At 39.8% G+C, this 23,944-nt stretch overlaps 2 protein-coding genes and 1 pseudogene across 3 annotated transcripts; 1 reads left to right on the top strand and 2 right to left on the bottom strand.

Annotated features, from left to right (window-relative positions):
- The first annotated feature begins 17,007 nt into the window (after positions 1 to 17,007).
- On the top strand, positions 17,008 to 17,497 carry LOC131228536 (small ribosomal subunit protein uS13z/uS13y/uS13x-like; annotated as a pseudogene).
- A 1,477-nt stretch (positions 17,498 to 18,974) lies between these two features.
- On the bottom strand, positions 18,975 to 20,447 carry LOC131228528 (uncharacterized). 2 transcript variants are annotated; one of them, XM_058224237.1, is made up of 2 exons: positions 20,360 to 20,447; positions 18,975 to 20,269 (listed from the first exon to the last, which is right to left on the bottom strand). In XM_058224237.1, the coding sequence occupies exon 2, from the start codon at positions 19,868 to 19,870 to the stop codon at positions 19,169 to 19,171; it is 702 nt and encodes a 233-aa protein (XP_058080220.1). In that variant the 5' UTR covers positions 19,871 to 20,269; positions 20,360 to 20,447; the 3' UTR covers positions 18,975 to 19,168. The 2 variants fall into 2 exon arrangements, with proteins under 2 accessions (XP_058080220.1, XP_058080229.1); XM_058224246.1 differs by having other exon boundaries at positions 19,834 to 20,269; positions 20,360 to 20,441.
- Positions 20,448 to 20,528: 81 nt separating this feature from the next.
- On the bottom strand, positions 20,529 to 21,426 carry LOC131225015 (uncharacterized). Its single transcript, XM_058220445.1, has 2 exons — positions 20,756 to 21,426; positions 20,529 to 20,672 (listed from the first exon to the last, which is right to left on the bottom strand). The coding sequence occupies exons 1-2, from the start codon at positions 21,149 to 21,151 to the stop codon at positions 20,529 to 20,531; spliced, it is 540 nt and encodes a 179-aa protein (XP_058076428.1). The 5' UTR covers positions 21,152 to 21,426.
- Positions 21,427 to 23,944: the final 2,518 nt, after the last annotated feature.

The raw sequence follows: 23,944 nt of genomic DNA, 5'->3' as shown, positions 1-23,944 counted from the left end.
CGCACCTTTCATCGGAATACTCGATTCGGACTTGCTTTGAATTCTACGTTCCCGAAAATAGAACGCCAGACACCTAAATAACGCATATGGTTAGCTAGTTTGACAAATAATCAGCCCAGATCTTTATGATAAGATTAGGGTTAGGGTTTCTTATCCAAAATCATAGCCGAAACTGAGTGTGTAGCGTAACAGGAAGGTGATTCAGTGCGTGTAATGGGAGAGAATCACAACATCAATCACCAAAAATCCATCGTCTCTCTTTCCTCTTTTCTCTTCTTTTCTCTCTCTCTCTCTCTCTCTCTCTCTCTCCCTTAGAGTTTTGGGAAAATTCGTATATGAGAGGAGTGGGGTGATATAAGGGCTATTTATAAGCCCAGAAGTGATGCAAATGGCCCTAGGGCCACTATATACATGGGTTATACCCTTTGGGCAGCTATTTTTCACAAACAGGGCTCACAGGGAGGCCCACTACTCACCTACATCATAGGGTAAGTTCCCTGATAATGGATCTATGTCAGGATGTGATTTTGGTGCGATCAGATAAGCTGATCAACCGTGGAGGACCCGTGTCAGATCAACGGTCATACTTACTTGATTGGGGCCACAGTTATACGGATATGTGCAGGGAAATTTTTCTTTTTCATGGGTGAAGTTTGGTCAGAAACTGATGGCTCGAAATCCTCAATTTTGCGTGTGAGCGAATGGCCCAATTCACTTAAGTTTCAATACAATTTTTTTAAGATATTCGCGTTTCTCACACACTTCATTCAGGGCTCAAGTTGTGCATTTCTGGACACCATAGGGGCTTGATTTCCATGATAGTTGTCAAGCCCAGTAGGACGGATATAACCCTATAATTTCACGGTCATCGGACTCTCAACATGCAGTCTAGGTCCGATACGGGGTTTCAATGTACTCCCGAGAGCGACAAGCTCTTAGGATTTTTCCTAGGTCTTTATGTCATGTTAAGTCATTGGTATTAATGGTTTTAGGCCTTCCTATTTGTGGAAACGGTGGCCGAGCTAAATCCACTAATTATTTAGTTTAGTACTTAATTAATTTCTATCTAAATTACGATAAAATACAATCCTTAGGTATTTCTACCTGAGGTGGTACTCGAGCCTTTGTACGGATTTTTTCTGAGACATTACATAGCACATCCCACACACACATGTACACTATCATGTTTGTTATTGCCTAAATCTGGTCAATTCTGTTCCACCTCCTATGAGTTGTTGGGTACATACACTTTAATAGAGAACTTGAGGATATTGGGAGTGTCGGTTGTGGCCAGGGACCCTCCGATGCCAAGTAGATCTATGAGATTGTTGGAGGGATCATATTAAAGTTAAAATCTATTCTTGAGTTTTTCTCCGATTATGTTTTGATTCACACGACCTTCGGCTATGATCTTACTGAGTAATCCTGCCTGTATATGGCATGAGATTCTCTTTGGATACTTCTATCCTTGGCTCAAGGTCGGTATCCGAGGTCGAGGTTGATATCCGACGAGGTTAGCATCTGTGGTTGAGGTGCATATGCGTTGAGGTTAGCATCTGTCATCGAGGCCTGTCGATAAGCCTTATCACTGAGCTTGATTGTCTAACTTAGCTCGACCACTGGGTATCTTTGCTCGACTCAACTTCCCTAGTAGTAAGCACTTCAGTAGTTCAGAGAATCTGCTCTGATGGTCCCTTGCCACGTGTCTCATACGTTAGGTTAGTTCAACTTTCCTCATAACAATGTTTATACACTAGTTGCTTAATTGGCATATCATTTGTAATCTATGTGATTGAACCATCTATTGATTTGGAAGCTTTAGAGTTAATTTTCTTGCTTAGCTTAATTGCGTCTTAGCTTAAGTAAGTAATTATGTATTAAAAGATGAAAATTTTTATTTGGTCGTAATCACCTCCCTTTAAGACAGCCTTCATTCTGTAGCCTCGCATAACTTTAGCATCACAACAATGGTAATCTCATTAAACCACGTGTGAATTTCCACTTATGTGGGGCCCACTGGGTTGTCTTCAAGCAAATCCATCTCGTCTACATGTAGGGGGCAAAACTTATCACAGATAAACCACATAGGAAAAACAGTTCATAATTAATACACATCGTTAGTGTAGTTGTGTGCCACATATAACTTAAAACATAGAACTAAAAAAACTCTTCTGTCAGTTCACAATTGTCCAATTAAAATGAACGAATCAAAGCAACCAAGAGGTGAGCTGAATTTTAATTTTGAGTGGAGCACATGTCCTTTTTAAAATAACCATTCTCTTTATGAGATAAGAGCTCACCATACAAGGCGTAAATATGACAAAATGACATTTTCATCCTCCACAAAATAGCGAATTCAATGATATAAATCCTTAAGTCTGGTACATATGAATTCGTGGCATGGCCACTTCACAAAGTGGACCAAAAACCCCATTGTCAAGATAAATGCTTTATTACTTTCAGATCATCATAAGTTATGGCGCTACTAGTTGCATTGGTTCACTTGGACAGTCCAATGGATCAATCTGAATGGTCCTTTAAGTCTGGTACACATTTCACAAGCTATCATACAAAAATTGTACTAATTGGATGCTCCAGTCCATCTTGGATTTGGCATAATTTTCTACAACCATCCCTTTTCAAAGCCATGTATTGTACGAATTGATTACAATTACCTGACAAAAGTGATTATGTAGAATCATAAGCAATCCATGATGGCCCTAACAAATAGATGGGTCAAGTTGTTAATTAGACTTATCTTTGTGTGAATGATCTTGACCCTCCATATTAAAGAGCATTTGATCAATGGTTCATATTTGTTACATTGGTGTGATGTTTGCACAAAAACCCATGAAATCCCACCTAATGAAGAGTCTAGATCAGTGGATTGAACTGTATAATCGTCCTAATGCAAATAGGAGCACTATAACTTATAGTGCTCTAAGAACCACTGGAGCATTTTTTTTATTAGAGCGATTTAGCAAGGAGAAATTTAGGACTGTGGACCCCACCTTTTAGCCAGCTGGTTTTATGGAAGAAGACAAACCTTCTTTTGCAACTTAGACCTGCACGTGCGGATTACGAATTTTAGGACGAAAATACCCCTCCTTTTTGCATACTCTTTTCACTGTTGCTGCTTTTCAGCGTTGCTTTCACTCCCCTTAATGAAAAAAACAGGTGCTTCCCCTGCGCTCTCTAAGAACTGAAGTACGAAGGGTTTTTTTTTGTCATTTTCCTGACTGAAATCTCTGTGAAGCATCTAGATATCCATCTAGACATCGTTATTCTACATTTTCCATATTTCATCTTGGCCAGGGTTACATGAAATCCAACGAACTGGTTGCATCTCCTTGAAAAGTTTCAAAATATTCCCTCACTCCAAAACACCTCTTTACTGGGGCAGTTAGAGGTATAGATCTTGAAAAAAAAAGCTACACTCGTACAATGGCATTACATGCGAAGTTTGGTCAATTCCATGTGTTAGGCGTAGTCAATTTCATGCGTTAGGCTTAGTTAAGTTTATGTGTTGATTGATTGAATCCATGTCAAACTCGCACAATTCAATTTGAAGCTCACTCAATTCTATGTTGGGGCTCACTTGATCTGATGTTACGCTTGCTGAATTCCATGTTTACCCTGCTCAATTTCATGCTAGGATCGCTCAATTTAATGTTTGGCCAGCTTAATTTCATGGTAGATAAGGTCAATTAAATGTTTGGCTCATAAATATCATACTAGGATCGCTCAATTTAATGTTTGCCCAGCTTAATTTCATGGTATATAAGGTCAATTTAATGTTTGCCGTGATAAATTTCGTACTAGGATCACTCAATTAATGTTTGCCCAACTTAATTTCATGGTAGATAAGGTCAATTTAATGTTTACCATAATAAATTTCATGCTAGGATCGCTCAATTTAATGTTTGCCCATCTTAATTTCATGGTAGATAAGGTCAATTTAATGTTTACCTCGATAAATATAATGCTAGGATTGCTCAATCTACTGTTTGCCTAGCTCAATATTATCCTATGCTCACTCAATTTATAGTTTGCCCGTTCAATATCCATGCAATGCTCGCTCAATTTAATGTTTGCCCTGCTCAATATCATGCTATGCTTGCTCGAAGAAATATTTGGCCAACTCAATATCACGTTATGCTCGCTCGAAATATTGTTTGCCCACATCAATATCATGATATGCTCGCTCGATTTATCGTATGCCCAGCTCAATATCATGCTATGCACTCTCGATTTAATGCTTGGTTGCATAGCTGAATTTATAGTTTGTCCCGCTCAATTTTCAGTTTGCACCATTCAATTTCATGCTTGTCGCGCAAAAGTGTCGGATTTTCCCGCTGAATTTCATGCTTACTCCGCTCATTTCCTAGTTTGGCCCGCTCAATTCCATGCTTGCCCTGCTCATTTCCTAGTTTGTCATGCTCAATTTCATGCTTGCCCCGCTTATTTCCTAGTTTGCCCTACTCAATTTCATGCTTGCCCGCTCATTTCCTAGTTTGCCCCGCTCAATTTCATGTTTACCCTGCTCATTTCCTAATTTGCTCCGCTCAATTTCATGCTTGGCCCGCTCATTTCCTAGTTTGCCCTGCTCAATATTTTTGCCCCGCTCAAATTTATGATTACCCCGCTTATTTCCTAGTTTGCCCCGCTCAATTTCAGGTTACTCCCGCTGAATTTTTATTTTGACCTGCTCAATTTTCAGGTTGCCCTACTGAATTTCATGTGTGCTTCGCTCAAACTGATAATGCCTCCCTCGCTCAAAGGCATGATAGATAACGTCATAAAATTACCTCGCTCAATGACATGATAGATAACGTCACAAAAATAAACAAGCACCACTTGAATTCATTTGTTAACGACGAAGGTCCTTCATTATTTAACCAAGTTTTGTCATATGGCATGGTTCCATTGATTTACGATTCACTGATAATGTGTCATTGTATTGGTTTTCAGATAATGGCTGCAAGAATCATGTGCTCATTTGGCGGGGAGTTAGAATTTGAAAACAAGCGATACTCGTACACGGGTGGAACATCAAAACAAATGACGCTACGTCTCGAGACTACGTACGAGGAGCTTCGATCTAGAATTTACAAGATTATTAAGAGCAGACCAGAAGATTGTGATATCAGGATGAAAGTATTAAATCCTTGCACTAATGAATCAATGCCTCAAATCGAAATCGAAGACGACAATGACGTCAAAGAGTTCTTGTCTTACCAGTTTGAGCATTCGGAAAAATTCATTCCGTTAGTCATCGAAACAATCCACCACATCAATACCACAACATATGTAGACAGTGTGGCTGAGGAGTATGGCATGGAATTCAAATATAATCCTTCTCCATTACAAGTGGTAGTAAGCAATGATCAATTACCTGAGCCGCCGCAAATAGTAAACTTCGTAACTAGGCAAGTCAGTGGTGCAGTTGACATTAACAGTAATTATGAATACAAGACATCGCCATTAGCATCAACAGTAGATCTGCCATCATCATCTACCATCCCATCTGTGTGTGTAAGCGTCGTTCCGCTTCGAGACCTCCCCGAAACATCAAACCTCATGACTCGTTAAGTTCTCGCCCCATTTGATGATGATGCACTCGCCAATGCAAAAATGCAGGAATATACTGATTTGTTATGTGAACCGACTGATATAGCTGAAGGGCAAACGTTTAAGGACGAGTCGGTGCCAGTATGTTTTGAGTCAATTTGTAATTCGGAATAATTTTCAGTATAGAGTACTATACTCAAATTCGAGCAGATTCACTGTGGTGTGCTTCGAAGATATATGCGAATAGAGGGTTCATGCATCCCGGGTGAGTGATATGGGTATGTTCAAAATACGGACTTACACATCAAAACACATGTGCGGCATGGCATGGATGAAGAGCGATAACCTGCAAGCCAGCAGTCAGCTAGTGTGTGATCTGGTTATTAGCCGTATTGAACAACACCTAGGGTTGAGGCCACATGACATTATCTCCGCCATACAAGAGAAATATAATATTCGTATCAGTTATTGGAAGGCATGGAAAGCTAAGGAGCTTGCAATTAATCACGTGATGGGGTCTTACGAAGACTCCTATAATCAACTCCCTTTGTATTTGCATGAGTTGAGGAGGGCCAACCCAGGGACAGTTACTGTCGTTTCTGTAAACCAATAGACTTGGAGGTTCGAGAGATGTTTTCTAGCCCTCGAACAATGCATTCGAAGTTTTCAGAAATCATTGTGGAGAGTATTGGCTATTGACGGGACACACTTAAAGGGCAAATACAAGGGTGTGCTATTCATCGCCACGGCCTTAGATGGGGCCAATCATATATTTCCACTTGCGTTTGACATCGGGGAATCAGAGAACAACAGTAGTTGGAACTGGTTCCTTACCCACCTTAACAATGTGTTAGGGTCTGTGGAGAGTTTTGTCATTATATTCGACCGATATAAAGGTTTAATGAAAGAGGTTCCTTAAGTCTTCCCGCGTGCAATCCATGGGTATTGTGCGTACCACATCTACAGAAACTTGGTGGACACTTTTAAGGACAAGTCGTTGGAGATGTATTACTAGATGGCTGTGAAGACTTGCAGGAGGGCCGAATTTGAAAAAATAATGCATGATATCGAAATGGCCAATCCCCCAGTACATGCATGGCTGACAGAAATTGGGTACGAGAGATGGGCATCTTCGCACTTTCCAGGAAGAAGATTCAACTTGGTCACGACGAACATTTCTGAGTGCGTTAATGCCCTTTTCAAAGAAGCACGCGATTACCCCGTTACAAAATTGATAGAGGCTGTAATATTGAAGATACAAGAATTGTTTTACAAGAGACGAGAATTTACGGAATCAGTTGTGGGTCCATTGACACCATGGGCGGAGAAACAGTTAAAGGATATCGTACAGAAGGCGCAAGATGTTCGCTGCCATGCTATTTCTCGAGATGAGTATTATGTCGTTGGAAATTATAACGATACGGTGAAGCTCAGTGAGTTTTCATGTACATGTCGTGAGTTTGGCGTGAAGGGGTACCCTTGCATGCATGTCCTATCAGCCTGCATAAACTACAATCTGGATCACTAATTATATTGCTCCCCATTCTACACGGCGCATAATTACCTGGCCACGTATAGTGAATCGGTGTATTCAGTACGCGACAATAGCGAGTGAGAAATTTCAGTGGGGATGAAGGAGTATTGTGTGTAGATTAAACCCCCAAGACCGAGGAGGTCAGCTGGAAGATCCAAAAAGCTTAGAATTTCATCGCGTGGAGAGGAATCGAAAACAGTAAAGTGTAGGCGATGCAAACAAACCCGGCATAGTCACCGGTCCGGGCATAATCGTCGGTCGTGCAAGTTTTCGATACCCGGTGTATAGCATATCGTGTAATTTATGTAATTTATGTACTTTGTATGATACATATAGTTGAAAGTTATATATTGCTCCTAGTTGATCTTCATGTATAACATATCGTGTAAAAATGCACCAACTGTCAGCCCTATCTATACATGCATTCCAAAATGCCCTCTTGTATTGTAAAAAGAAATTATCCACTATATTACCTGCATAATAAGGGTGACATCTAGATAATCAACACCACGTGCAGATACATCAAAAGTCACAAGAATAAGACCTTTTGACTTCCGGAACTCATCTCCAACCCTGGTTCTATAGCTCTGTAGCTTTCTAGAATGGATCTCCTGCACCTTCAGGTTCAACTCGAAAAGAAGCTTAGCAACCAGTCTTGTGACCATTGCAGTAGTACAAAAGACAAGAACCTGCAATTAACTTCAACTGGTATAAACCAGAGGTTGCGGATCGAAGAATCTTGGCAAGAGGAGTAAATTTGATTTCGGTAACTGTGACCAAGTAATGATGCATACCTTATAGTCAATATCCTCTGATATATGCTTTGTGAGAATGCTATATAGTATTAAAAAATGCGTGTCAAGAGGGGCAACTAAATGTGTCTGTCTGACCTAAGTCACAGTCCACATTGAAATATTTACGGAAAAAACAACTGAATAGGTTGAGCCACCCATCTAAAAAAATTTATCATCAGCAATGAAGAAGAAATCATGCATATGCTTTACCTGTGAGTGTGTCTCCTCATACTTTGTATGATACATACAATTGAAAGGTAGGTATTGCTCCTAGTTGATCTTCGTGTTTCTTAAGTTAGAACATGTTGAAGGAATCTTACCACTTAACCCATTGCTATCAAAGGCAGATTTGATCACTAGCTCAACTTTGGAAAAAAAAAAATTCTTCTAAAAGTTTTCAAGAACGAATCCAACTTCACAATTTCACATTGAGAAGCAACTGGAAAATTGCATTTATAACAAAAGAGAAATGTAAACTATCTAACATACTGACAGATTCAAAATAAGTACCCCATGTTTGGGCACTAACCTAGTCACTGTTGGACCTCCTTCATACCTAAAGACAAAGAGATTCAAATTAGCTCACGAGTGCCCCATTAGCAAGGCATCCAACCAGATCAACGGTCCTAATCAGCACACATGTTAGCGATGGGTGTGGTGGTGGAGCAACACCTAATAGAACTTCACAAAGCACAACATAATAACATCTCTCTATGCCACATTGCATCATTCAGTACAGAATCTTTATGCATATTATTGCATTACAATGCACAATTAACATAAAGATTATCTGAAATCATTTGCTACTGTGGAGTATAGATAATCAGGAAGGAACATATGACATGGCTTTAAAGAAAACGCCTTTGATATATAGTAGGATACCAAATTACTACTTCAATGAATTGCTTATAACAGATAGAAGGATCAATTCCCCCATAACTCATCTCGAATTTCTCCTCTACCAGTTTGACAAGCCTTCATTTTTGTTTTCACCCCATGCCGCCCCCCGCCTAGGAGAAAATATGCCCACTGACTAATGGAGAATAAAATGCTATAATCGGCATTCCTAGACCACGAAAGCAAGAAAACCTATAACTGATTCGTTAGTACGGTTCTTGGATGGGTAATTTGTCACTGTTGATAAGAGATCGAGAGCACGAATAGGGGATATAGCATGTATCAAGTAATCTTATTATGATAAGATTCAAATTTGAAATTTCTCTCTGTACAATAAAACTATATAATATGTAAGGGAAACGAACAAGTTGAATCTTTACCAAATTCAGGGAAGAAATCATATGTGCACTTCATTATGGATATTACTAGCTATCTGAAACCTGACTGGAATCAATCAGAGCCAGAAGATAATAAGCATCCAAATGGCATCAAAGGCAGCAAATTCACATATCATGAGAAAACATATAAAATTGCCATAGACAACAAATTCATTGGTTCACCAAATAAAGAATTTAGATGGCAAGCTGTAGTAAACTTAAGGCTGGGTTGAGTTTGTTTTTCAGTTTTGTCGAATGGGCAGATTGATATAAGAGTTCTTTTTTCATCATAACACTAAATATTGTAATCAAAATAAGTACCCCAAGTTTGGGCACCAAATTCATAGTCCCCTGCATCAGTCAAAGTAAAATTAACGCCACTATTTAAAGAAACAGTTCGACAATAATATCCAATAGGCTTGGCATCCCAAAAAGATACTTGATGCACAAGCCAACAGACATGAGTAAATACAGTCTAGCTGGATGGACCGGCAACCGGTGGAGCGACATCATCACGCCGGTAGGTGATCATGGCAATAAGGTTGTCAATTTTACGCTCGACCCAGTCGATACTATTCTGAATGGCCTCAAAAAATCGCTCCAGTCGTGTCAGTCGTCTATCCTGCTCATCCATGTGCCTAACAATATATGCCCTGCAGTTGCAGTATGGCATCCTTCGACTGGTATGACCATATGAGGGTCCTGGCACCTCACGCTGCTCTCCCTTCGTAGGATGGTTGGTGTCAACTGTCTCTGTCTCAGCCACGTCTGTCTCTGCGGCATCTGTCTCCACTGCCTCTGCTTCTGTCTCTCCCATAAAATCTTCACTGCGCCTTACTGATGTTGATGCCCCTTTCAACCCCTGTTTCATGCGCTTAATGTTGTCTTGTGTAAACATTTTCACGGGTCTGGGTTGGTCAGTGGTGGGCATCAGGCCAACATGACGGGAGAGTAAGCATAATAGGTGTGGGAATGGAATGTCATCCCTTCTGGTGGTCGCTATGCTGTCGGCAATTATTTGAGTAATGATGGTGGGCAGACACAGAGGAAACCATGACATATGCTATATAGAATATCTAACATATACGAAGTAATGTCAGACTTGTTCGAGTCCCTCAGATATACATTCCAGGTGAAGATACTGTGTAGCATCTTGTACTTGTCTTCCAAGTGCGTCGCTCTCAGTGCATTACCCTTATGCCACGAAACATTCTGTCTATTACAAACATACTTCATCATTTCTATCCGCACAGCTGGGTCATCAATGTTGTGATTCGTTAAGCCTTGACCTGTGGCTGGAATCTCTAAAAGTTGTGCAACTACCCCAGTATTAATGGTGGTGGTGGTCTCTCCAATGGTCACCCGAAATGAAGCAGGGTGCATTACTGGCGAGTGACAGTATGATAGAAATATGATCATTTGCTCATTTCTAACTATCCCTCCAAAATCTAACAGGTTACTCCACCCAACTTTCTCCAAAATTTGTGAAATCCCAAATTGCTGGATGCATGCTCGATCGACCTTTTTTTCATATACAATTTTTCGGACGCGATATTTGTCGTACATATTCGCAGGGGGAGGAGGAACCTCTGGGATCAATTGTTCTGGTTGTATTGGTGGAGGGGGATCCTGAATTGGAGTACTCCTTTGAGTACGAGGTCGCCTAACCGGCAATTCGGTCGGGGAAGTCCGTTCCGATGTACGTTTTGTACGGAGTTTTGTACGATCTCCCCTGGATGACTCTCCAACCATAGCCTTTTTTCCTTTATCCTTAGGCATTATGAATGCTGCGATGATAGTGCCTGTTACAAACATTAAGAGATATGATAAAATAAGTCAATTAAGGTAATTAAGGTGATAAAACCATCTAAAGGAAATCTGTTGATATTATGTGTGAGAATGTTCCCTTTGTTCAAAATTTACTCAAAATCAGCAAGTGGTTCATATGCATGAAATTCGGTCACAACCATATTCTTACAAAAGAAACATTAAAAGATTTTCTTTTCAATTGAGAAATTTCTCATTAAAGGAAGGAAAACACATCACAGTGGAGGGAAAGAATCCTCAATGACAAGGAAGGTATGGCTAATCCCCCGTCCACGAGATTGACATATCTACAAAACACTCCCGTCATTGCTTCACATGGATCCTTGCAACAGTCAAATACTATCGTCCATCACACCCTTCAACCAAATTAGTCCCTTTGAACTTTTGGCCGGTGGCAAGCTCAATCAATGAATCAATGATGTTTATGGGCCACCTGCTCCCACAGCCAGTGATCGACAGTACTAATGGGTCACTCACCACCCATATTACTTGGAACATGAAAAAGCAGAAACAATTCAAGTAAACAATATCATTCAATACATTCAAATTGTAACAAAAGAAGACAACGGTGGGAAAATAAAGAGAAAATGTTTCTATGTCAACATATGCATGCAGATTGACATAACAAATACGAGAAAAACAGATCGTTAGAATAAAAGAATGGTACATATTCAACATTCACATCCTATCAGCCCAATGAAGATCTGTGCCCCTACTGTTGCCAAACTGTTCATTTGTCGGCCAAGGCAATTAAGGTAATCCGGGGACACATAGTCAAGTCATTGCTTCCCAAATCGTATGATTAGTGTTTGCAATCTTGATAGCGTCGGTATCACAGTTCACACAAATTTCAGATATTTGGTCCAACCAAACACACCCAACAGCAGCAATGATTTTTTTTCCTTTATTTCAGGATTTTCTTCACATAACTTACAATCACAAACGCAGGTTAGACCACATTCCTCTATTCTTAAACCAAAGACCATCATCATAGGCTCATAGATTTATAACCGGGGCATCTCTATATAGGAATGATGAATGAGATAGACTCCAATGAAACTTCACCACCATTTCAAAAATGGTGGGGACATGACCATCATATATATTGTATGGCATGTTGCCCAAATCAGTAATGTTTAACAAGAAGATCAAGAACTTATCCATCATCAGTGCTTCAAGAACCTGTAGAACACAAACACAACATTTCATATCGATTGCAATGAAGACACATACCGAGATTGTCAAAGAAGAAATCTCTCGAAGAGCCCCGTTGCTAATGTGGAGAAATCCAGTTGAGATGAAGTAGAGCAAATGTTTTGGAAGAAGGATTCTAAAAAAGGAATTTGAGAGAAATAAAGGTTGGTGAAAGCAGTTAATGCTATTATTTTTTTTTCTTCAAAACCGATCATCGTCGATAATATCGACAAGTTGTCGATATATCGACAATATCGGAATTTCAACGGACAAACTACTAGAGAGTTCAGTTTTGTAATCGATATTATCGACCACTAGTCGATATATCGCCAAACTATAATAGATATATCGACACGTTGTCGATATATCGACATATTATGAAAATGATCAAAAGTTCGCTACACATTTGCACTCCAGATTCGATATTATCGACCCGTCGTCGATATTATCGACAACTTATGTCGATTATATCTGTGATGTGTCGATTATATCTAGAACTTACATATATCATATCCATGATATGTCGATAACATCGACCGTACATTTTTGGTTGGTAAATTTGTAGATATATCGACATATTGTCGATATATCGTAACGTCTGTCATATAAATTCTCGATATATCGATTAAATATATAATTTTTGTGTTTGGTCGCTGGACAAATGAGGACATAATTCAATATTATCCACAAGATGTCGATATATCGTTCCATCGATATGTCGACATGTTGTCGATATATCGATTAAATATGAAATTTTTGGGTTTCGTCGCTAGACAAATGAGGACATGATTCGATATTATCCACAAGATGTCGATATATCGACATGTCATCTGCTATCGATATATCGATAGGTGGTTGATATATCGATTAAATATGGAATTTTCAAGTTTGGTCACTAGACAAATGAGGACATAATTCGAGATTATCCACAATATGTCGATATATCGACATGTCATCTGCTATCGATATATCTACAGGTTGTCGATATATCGATTTACAGTGCAATTTCAGCAAAGCTTGTTGGACTGCTGTCATCCATATTCGATATTATCGACAATGTGTTGATATTATCTACGACTTATGTCGATAAAATCAATGATATGTAGATCATATCGACGTTTGCAAATTTTGCTATATTTTTTACCTATTTTTTTGGTGTATTTTTTTTGGAATTTATTCATGTACCTTTTTGTTGGTGTATTTTTTTTGTTTATGTTTGGGTTAGTTTGTTGGTGTACCTTTTTTGTTTTGTTTATGTTTGGGTTAGTTTGTTGGTGTACCTTTTTTATTTTGTTTATGTTTGGGTTAGTTTGTTGGTGTACCTTTTTTATTTTGTTTATGTTTGGGTTAGTTTGTTTATGGAGGTGTCCTAAAAGAAAAGTTTGATGGATCTTCTGAGCAATGCTTTGAATGATGCTCGAAATGTTCGTTCCAATAAACACATTGCATTGATAGGTATATTTTTAAGGTTTTAAATGTCAGTAATGGTTTAGGTTTAGTGTAACGACCTTAGAAATTTTGTGCTAATCTTTCCTTAAGTAGTTGTTTTTGGGGTAATTAGCGCTATACTTGATTGCTTGTGAAATCTGCATCAATCACTTTAAATTCGATCTCGCATGACTCTAAACTTGTAGATTAGTTAGCACTACGTTACTCGGAAATCCGGGATCCATCGCTAAATCCAGGTTGTTCTAGGAAATTTTTGAAAGATCTGGATCGGACTGGACCGCGTCGAAAGTCCGATGGCGATGATCTTAGGCTGTTGCGGTCACCGAGTTGGGCTTGACTATTACCTCAAAAATCAAGTCCATCTGATGTTCTGGGTCGATTTGATTGAGCTCGGAGTGAAGAGTGTGAGAACGGTTGGAATTTAATAAGTTTTTATGAAATCTGAGTCGTGTCGCTTGTGCGACGATTTTAAGCAATCTGACCGTTGGATTTTGACCCAATTTCACCCTCTGATCAGGGAAGGTGGCCCAGGCATATCTTAGTGCTTGTGGACCTGATCGAGATTCCGTGACCGTTGAATTGAGTGTGGTCCGCCACGGCTGATCTGAAGAGTCGGTCGGTACCAAAACTCAGCCTGACCTAGATCCATGGTCAGTGAGCTTAAGTCCAACCTTTCGTGGTTATAAGCCTACCAGAAGTGCTTCGTTAGATCGCGAGAGTCGGGTTTTGGTTATACCCTAAGTATACCTTGACCCTGGGGTTATTTTCATAAAAAATAGGCCTATTTATAGTCCTTAAACCCTAGCTCTCTTTTCCATACGAATTTTCTCTAACCCTAGCTTGGAAAGAGAGTGGAAAAGAGAGAGAAAGTGAGAGAGATAAGTTGGTGAATCATCTTGGATTCTTTCTTGTTCTTCTACATCTTTGAACCTTCACTTTGAATCATTATTCTGACAGTTTTGAGTTCTTTTTGGGGTAAGTTAACCTAACCCTAATCTGTGTTGGAGCTTAGAATAGTCTTGGTGTTGTTGTATCTCATTTCTATCCTTGTTTTAGGGTAATCTGTCGCCGTTGACGAAGACAACTCGTCTAAATCAGTTCGGTGTTTCTTTCCTTGCTTAAGGTGCAGACTTTAAGTATATAGGTTATGGTTTTCAAGGCTTTCAATGCCAGTGAATGATTTATCCTTGTTATGGATGAGATTTCGCATGCCAAATGTTGTGTTTACGTTGCTTTCCTGATATGCATGTGTTATATTGAGATTTGTGTATTCTAGGTGTATGTATAAAGTACCGTATACGTATAAAATATGCACTTGTGTTTGCCATGATTATTTGTCATGTATGTATGCTAGATGTATGTATGACAACTCCTTGGTAAAAGGAATTGTCTAAATGCATGTATTTCAACATACGTCATGTATGTTGTTCCATGTATGCTAAGTGTTTGTAGAAATGCATGAATGATCTAAAGTGTAACTTATTACACTAATTGCGGGCGTTGAGAAGTGATTCTCAACACTCCTATTGATGTGGATGATTTCCTTTATGCAAGTTACATTCCATGTTATTTAAATTCAAGCATTACTTATGCTTACGTTTATGTTAAGTTGATATTCTTCAGATGCGTATGTACCATGATTTAAGTTGTTGTTCCATTACTGTTTTACATTTAATATGAACATCTGTAGTAGTGTAATGTGTTTGGGACTATGCATTAGTCCAGGAAATCGGTAATTGACCCTATGTTCGTGGCTGAGATTGCTTTCACCACATAGGATGTATTAGACGAACCCGAGCCGTATTAGAGTTGTCGGCAGTGGTTTGGCCACACGGAGTATTTACGCACTCTATATCACTCAATTCAATGTGCGCTCGTGCTAGTCGAGTTCGTCAAGTAACCCAATTATCCGATATATGTTCACCATGTATGGACGCTACTGCTTGAATCTAGGGTACCGAACTTACCAGTAAAATCCTAATAACCATGGTACCTTGATCCGCTAAGACTCATGAGCCAGACATAGTGGTATGGGACACCGTGGTCGAGCTGTCGGCCTACGCTGGGGTGACGAGCCTCCCCGTAGTGACCAGTGAGCAACTAAACTCGTGAGCCGATTATGGTGGTATGGGACACTATATTCGTGCTGTCGGCCTACATTGATTGGTGACGAGCCCTTTGTAGTGACCTCGAGCATACCTGAATACCGCAAGGAGGTGACGAGCCGAACTGTGGTAGTAAAAGTGTGAAAGGCGTGCATTGATTAGTGACGAGCCCTTTGCCACGACCTTAAATATATGATCGTATGAGATGTCTAGGATTGACGACCCTAGAATGGATCACTGTTTGGATGGTGATATGAGGAAGGTATCTTAGCTTCCCAATCCTGCTGTATGAAAAGGACTAATAACAACTTGGTAATCATATCCATGCACCGCATTTGCATGTGCTTTGTAGATGTGGCGCACTTTGAGGCGATGTCATGCGTAACGTAAGATGAAGACGCTGAGGGTGTACGCGTGAGGGCACGCATCATATTGCATACATCCTTGCATTAACAAGAGTACTTAGGATTTATTTAATTGTTCTGCTTTATCATTACTGCTTGATTGAACTGATAACATGTTAACCAGTGCCTTATTGTTCCACTGAGTTGATCACTCACTCCCACGTTCTGGGGCGGTGTTAAACACCCACCAGACTCTGTCTTAGGTTCTGATGTTGCAGATGTTGATGCGACTTCTGAGGCAGAGCGGGAGATGGATGATGATGAGGCTGCCTTCTCTTTTATGCAGTTTTCAGATGGGTTCTAGCGAGCCTTGGTCTGATGCGCGGGATCTCTGGGATTATTTTTGGGAATTTAAATGATGTAACTTGATACTTATAGTTTTGTTAAATAACACTTTCATACGACCTGGTTTGTATATGTACTTCAAGGATTTACACTTGTACACATATTTTTCTATAAGTCTTCCGCTGGCTTTATTCACTTATCCCTGAATCATATCTGTGTTTTGGCTTAATCTATTCCATGCTTTGAATGATGCTCGAAATGTTCGTTCCAATAAGCACATTGCATTGATAGGTATGTTTTGTACTTAAGACCTATTGGATGTGTTGTTGAAAGCAATGGGGACATGTACTGGGTGTCAAGAAATCTAGAGGTTCGTATACAATTGCCAAATTATAGGAATGCATGCTTGTGATTGTTCAAGTTGGAAATGTTTCTTTGCAGGAATGATAAGCATAGTTGCGTGAGATGTGTGGTTCTTCTGCAGCAGCAGCGAAGGGACATTTAATGGTCATCCTAACTATGAATATGCGATGGTCTTCTCCATTCTTAGCGATTTTGCATTCATGGCTCCAGCGAAAGCTCTATCCTCTCGGCGAAAAAATGTCTTTAATCGCGAACGAAGATTTCCAACACATTCTTCGTGTTCTGAACACGAACGTCGATGGAAAGCAGAAGACCATGTTCACTCTGACCTCCATCAAAGGTATCGGGAGGCGTTTCGCCAACATCGTATGCAAAAAGGCTGATTGAATTTGAACAAGAGGGCTAGTGAATTATCTGTGACAGAACTAGAGAACCTCATGGTGATTGTTGCCAACCCCCGCCAGTTCAAAATTTCAGACTGGTTTTTGAACAGGAAGAAGGATTACAAGGATGGGAGGTATTCTCAAGTTGTCTCAAATGCACTAGATATGAAGTTGAGAGATGATTTGGAGCGACTGAAGAAGATCAGGAACCATCGTGGTTTGAGGCACTACTGGGGTCTCCGTGTTCGTGGTCAGCACACCAAAACAACAGGCCGTAGAGGAAAGATCGTTGGTGTCTATAAGAAGCATTGAGGGGATTTCAAATCTCCTAATATGTTTCGCACCATATGGTAATTGGGGGGTTTCAAATCCAAGGGATTTGAACTCCAAGGTGAAAGCTTGGATTACATTTAAAATCATTTCAAAGCTTGGGTGCATAGGAAGAATGAGCAAAATGATCATACAGGTTTCAATTTTAATATTCCCCACATAATATTCACCCAGTTTCCCCTGCTGCAGTTTGGCATGAACCCATAATTTCCAAACATGGCGTAGAGAAAACACAAGCATCTCTGACCTCCCTTTAAAAATCACCCCATTGCAGTAAAAAAGAGTAGGAAGTGCCCAACAGTGGTTGCATCATTGTGCATAAAATCCATACAATGTGTAATATCGAGACATTGAACTTGATCTAGAGCAATTGCCAAACATCGAGTTCCATGTGCATTGTACTTGATCGATGAGCATATCGAGACAAACTGAAAATATTGTGGGACAGTATAAAGTTCATTTCATCATTCACTAAAATTACAGAGTATGCTATACATCGAAACTTGCACTTCCGGTGAGTATGTAGAAAATTTCCAAGTATATGCATTTTAGTGCGAGTTCTTTCTCTAATCACGATAGACTTGAGAGGAATTCGGATCAACCCTCCCAAGGTTATCGTGATTAGAGAAGGAACTTACACTGAAATGCACATACTTGGAAATTTTCAGCACTCCAAGATTACTGTAAACCTCTGAATAATACATTCTTAGAAAAATTTTCTCCCATGCACTGCACAAATATCACTTCCTGACAATAGACAAGCAATCATATGCTATTGACTTCCTCCAATTGGAGGTGAATTTTTACATGTCTATTCCCTCCAAGGTGAGACCGCTACACAAAATGTCAATGAATTTCATCACAAATATGCCGCAGTCATAACCATTATCCTGCTTCGGTGCAGATTCATCGAATCTGACGATCCACTTCTTCCATTCAAGCGCAATACTGTCTCCAGTGGCATGGAAGAGAACGGGGAGTGCATCGGTCATATTCTTCATCTTATGCTTGAACTTCGGCGTTAGATATGTGTATAAGCTATCCACAATAATGATTTCTCTTTCTCTAGGATAGATGACAAGCAAAAACCAAAGTGAATTGTCATGATTTATTGGCGCATAAACATGTCCATGATTCACAAAATAATATATTTGTCAAAACATGATAAAACTTATAACAGTAAGAGATGATGTTCTGTGACGAGTGCATTACCCGTTCATAACACCAAATCGCTCTAGCGTATGGTTTATCTCGTTGCCTGGCAATTGATTAGGCCGTGTTCAGCTGGCCTATTAGCGACGACCGTTCTAACACTGAATTGGAGGCCCGGTATGGGATCAAAACCGATAAACACCCCTCGAGGCTTTGCTGTTACAAACATGATCAAAGTTCAATACATGTAATAAAGTAAAATTTTCAAATAGATTAAGGATTGCCGTAATAAACATTTACCGTAAAATACGTAGGATAGAACTTGCAATTATGAGGATATGTTATTGAGAGGGCGTTATGCCTTTTCTCAAGGAAGTCGATGTACGTGTCGATAGCCTAATCAATAGGATAGTACGATTTCGTCATAGATTCCTATAACAATTAATTACATGGCAATCGATGCATACAGAGAATAAATTAGTAATGCTTACCTCGCTATCAACTCAGGCATCCTTCATCCATATCGTTCCGAACCATTTTCCCTCTGACATGTCCTTGTTTGCTTCATACCAGTCCTCTGCCTCTTTCACCTCCTGTACGGATAGTATCCTGAAAGGATCCATCTGTACAGGAAATGGTATCGGAGAAGTAACAAAAGTTGTTACTTGCTCGGGTTCACGAACCGCCCCAGGGGTTGTATCGAATGCAGACAGGGACAAGTATGGAGAAACCTTATAATATGACGGCTTCGGTATCCTTTTGGTTCTCCTTTCATAAACGGGAGGAGAAGTGGATGCATGTTCAAGTTCTTTATATTCAGTATCATTTACTTCCACTCTATTCCTCAACTCCTCACCTTCCTCCATCACAAAATGCCCCCTCTGTTTAGGACTACCTTCCTTCTCCTTATTAAACTCATCCCTCTCATTCGCTAACTTTTCATTGTCCTTGAAGAACGATTCCTTGTCCGCCCCAGGGGTTGTATCGAATGTAGACAAGGACAAGTATGGAGAAATCTTGTAATATGACGGCTTTGGTATCCTTTTGGCTCTCCTTTCATAAACAGCATGAGAAGTGGATTCATTCCATACATTACCTTTGACCTTACTAGACGATTGCACATCAAGATCCACAAGTCCAAGTTCTTTATCTTCAATATCATTTACTTCCACGCTCTTCCTCAACTCCTCACCCTTCTCCTCCATCACATTACGTCCCCTCTATGTACGACTATGTTCCTTCTCCTTATTAAACTCCTCCATCTCATTCGCTAACTTTTCTTTGTCCTTGAAGAACCATTCCTTGTCCACAAAGAACAACTCCTTCTCCCTCCTCAGTAACGTTTCCCAGTTATCAAACAGTGCTTCTTTCCTTCTCATCTCTGCCCTCTCTTTTCTCAATTCGTCCCTCTCATTTTTCAATTCCTCACTCTCCTTCTTCAACTCTTCCCTCTCAATAATAAATTCCTCCATAAGAACAACATTCAGTACACCACCCCTCGGTCCCTCTCCCTCCACGCCTTTCTCATCGCTATCATCTGACTCGTCACCCTCCTCATGATCAATCTCATTACCCTCCTCATCATCTTCCTGGGTCTCAGTAAGCTACAAAAATATATAAATGGATATGTAAGAGTAAGGATAACTTTACAATGGTAGATATGAAATTATACCTCGTTTTCCATAGCATCTCACCTGGAAACTGTCACGCACAGAGCGAACGGCATCCGTTTCCCATTCTCGTAGCGTTGGTTCTAATTTCATTACTACTGTTGTCTGCAAAGGAACAAAGAGTAATGTTAAATAAAAAAGCATATACGTCAAGTTAAGCGAAGTAAATGATGATATGTATATATATATAAACTTATAGCTTTACCCTTGAAAATAGGATGTATTCTGTTATACCTCCAACCCTTCCAGCCTCGATATTGATGAAGCGTGGAATTTGATGCGGAACATACGAAACAACACAGTCTTGTAGGGCCGGTAATATCTCTACTGCCCATACCTGTTAGAATGAAATTGCACCAGGTTAAAAATCCATAATTGACTATAGAGGGAAAACATACACAAAGTAAAAGGTGTTCTTACTTGTAGAGGAAGGACGCAACCACATATAGTATACCGAGGGGAACTTGATGCAGCAACAGCAGATTCAATTCCTTGTGATATTGTATAGTATCCCAAACTACCCCAGGGATACCTATAGAAATCATCTAGCGAGTCAACTAGGTAAATATAATCCATGTGGCACATGGTTTTCAGTTCGGTTCCCCTAAGAAAGTGCTCCACAACTAGAAGTAGGGCAACCTTCACGACGTCCTCATGCTCATTGGTGTCAACTAATCTCTCAAACACCTCCATTAGTTGCTTCTTTAATACTGGATATTCTTTGAAGTATTTGTCTCTTAATGTACTTGTAGTGCAATGATTCTTCGGTACAGTTAGATCTCTAATCTTAAGATCGGTAATAAGGGCGAAGTCCATCTCGGTAAAGTGCAATCGCCTCCCTTTGATCTCAAATAGTAGATCACCTTTGTATTTTACAAAAAGAAGGTGAAATAGAGCCCCTAAAAATCTAAAGGATGTAACATGCAATAGAAATGAGAAAGGAGATTGCCTAAACAAATTTAGGCGACTATCTTGCTTCTCCACTCCACCCTTCACCTTGTCAAACCACCATGTGAGTGTACACCTACATGTTGGGTTGGGGATTATGACAGAATATTCGTCGCCTGCAAAGATGAATTAAAAAACATATCAAACATAAAATTCACAAGATAAACACTGTGGACAAAATCAGACTACGTTGAAAAGAATGTAGCATTTCATTAATTTGAACAAGCTTCATATGAAATGGAGATAGAACTGGAACGGAAAATACTGAAAATTGTGCAAGCCAAACTACCAACGTAAGCAAGACAAACTATAATTTGATCAAGACAAACATGAAATTGAGCGAGGCAAACTGCATAATGAGCAGGGCAAGCTAGATATTCAATGGGGCAAACTATAAAAAATTCAATGCATAATCTCCTGATCAATGTGTATTCCTGATTAATCTCATTTTTCAATTATTCAACCATATCATTTTACCAAGTTCAACGTTAGCTAGATTAGTGAACACATATGTGTTTCGATGCAGCAAGAAGATGTTATTTGTAATTGGTTTTGTTGGTTGGTTAATTGGTCACAATTTCTTCATGAAATGGGTTGGATTCGTATTAGATCGAAAAAGTACATGTAATCAACTAGGGCAAATATGAAATTGAGCAGGGCAAACTAGAAATTGAGCGGGGCAAACTAGAAACTCAGCGGGGCAAGGGAAACTAGAAAATCAGCGGGGCAAACATGAAATTCAGCGGAGCAAACTATGAATTCCCAAATCGTGCATAATCATTGACGCTATGTTACCCTGAAATCTAGAATCCATCCTTAAACCCGGTTGCTCTCGGGAGCACACTGAAACTCCGTATCGGACCTGGACCGCACGTCGAAAGTCCGATGACCGTAAAACTATACAGTTATGACCGCATGACTTGACTTGACAACCTCTTCGAAAATCAAGTCTTAATTGTGTCTAGAAATGCACAACTTGAGCCCGAAGCGAAGAGTGTGAGAAACGTGAAAATATTTAGAAATAAAATTTCGAATTTAAGTAATCTGAGTCGCGTCGCTTGTGGGCCAAATATAAGGATTTAGACCGTCAGAATCTGACCCAAATATACCCTCGGATCAGGAGAAATGTCCCACACATGACGGTGTACTTGTGACCCTGATCGAGTGGCCGTGACCGTTAAACTGAAATTGGTCCGCCACGACTAATCTGTAAATCCGATCGGAACGAAAACTCAGCCTGACTTAGATCCATGGTCAGGGAGCTTAACTCCGACCGTACATGGGAAATGGGCTACCAGAAGTACCCCGTTGGGCCGGAACAGTCCATATTTGGATATAACCTAAGTATACCTTGGCCTTGGGGCCATTTCCATCAAACCTGGGCCTATATAAGGACCTTAAACCCTCACCCTCTCACCTCATACGAATTCTAAAACCCCAGGAGAGAGAGAAGAGGAAAAGGAAAGGAAAAAGAGAGTGAGAGAGAGTTGGAAGTTCTTCCTAGGATTCGATCTCATTACTTCACACACTTAGCTACCTCCTCTATATCACAAATCTGGCATTTTTGACAACGTACTTAGGTAAGAAAACCTAACCCTAATATGTTTTAGGGTTTCAAATGGTGTAAGTTATGAAATAGTTAACCTAATTTATGCTATAGTTTGCCAATATGCCGTAGATAAAGACTTAGCTTTAAATCTGAGTTCGTTACGAGTTTACTGGTGAAAGGTGCGGACTATAAACATATAGGTTATGGTTTTCAAGGCTTTCAATGTCAGTTAATGGTTTATTACTGATGTAGGTGCTATTTCACATGCCAAATGTGATGTTTGTTTCGCGTTTCAGATATATATGAACTATATGGAGTTTAGTGTATCCCATGTATTTGTAGAAAGGGTCGTATACATATAGAATTTGAATGTGTGTTGCCATGATTTATTGTTGTGTGGTTATGCTAGTTGTATGTGTAACAACTCCTTGGTGAAAGGATTTTCCCTAAGACGTGCTATCACCAACATACGTCATGTATGTCAGAATATGTAGTCTAAGTGTTTGTAGAAATGTCTGAATGAATAAGTGTGTAATATATTATACTTTATATGGGCGTTGAGAAGAGATTCTCAACTACCTTAACGATGTGTATGATTTCCTCCATGTAACTTATATTCTTTGCCTGCTTTACTTAGGAACGGCATGTGTGAATTCATGTTTAAGTTGAAATCCATCAAATGCTCACATGCTTGTATGATTAGAATTGTTGATCCATTACCGTTCTAATTAACTTGTATAATTATCTGTTATAATTGAATGTGTTCGGGATTACGGAATAGTCCAGGCAATCGGTAACAGGCATTGAATAGGTGGCTAAGGTTGTCTCACCACATAGGACGTGATCGATGAATCCGAGCCATACGTGGGATGTCAGCAGTGGTTAGGCCATATGGAGTGCTTACGCACTTCATGTCAATCAACCCAACGTGCGCTCATATTAGTCGAGCTCGTCAAGTAACCCGATTGACCCGATGTATGTTCACCATGTATGGATGCTACTGCATGAATCTAAGGTACCAAATCACCAATGAAAATCCCTTTAACCTTGGTACCTCTATCCACTAAGACTCATGAGTCGGGCATGGTGGTATGGGACACAGTGGTTGAGCT

Source organism: Magnolia sinica, chromosome 2 (genome assembly GCF_029962835.1).
Source record: "Magnolia sinica isolate HGM2019 chromosome 2, MsV1, whole genome shotgun sequence".
Taxonomy (NCBI): domain Eukaryota; kingdom Viridiplantae; phylum Streptophyta; class Magnoliopsida; order Magnoliales; family Magnoliaceae; genus Magnolia; species Magnolia sinica.
Note: the sequence above shows the minus strand (reverse complement) of the source record. Positions and strands in the feature narration are given on the sequence as shown.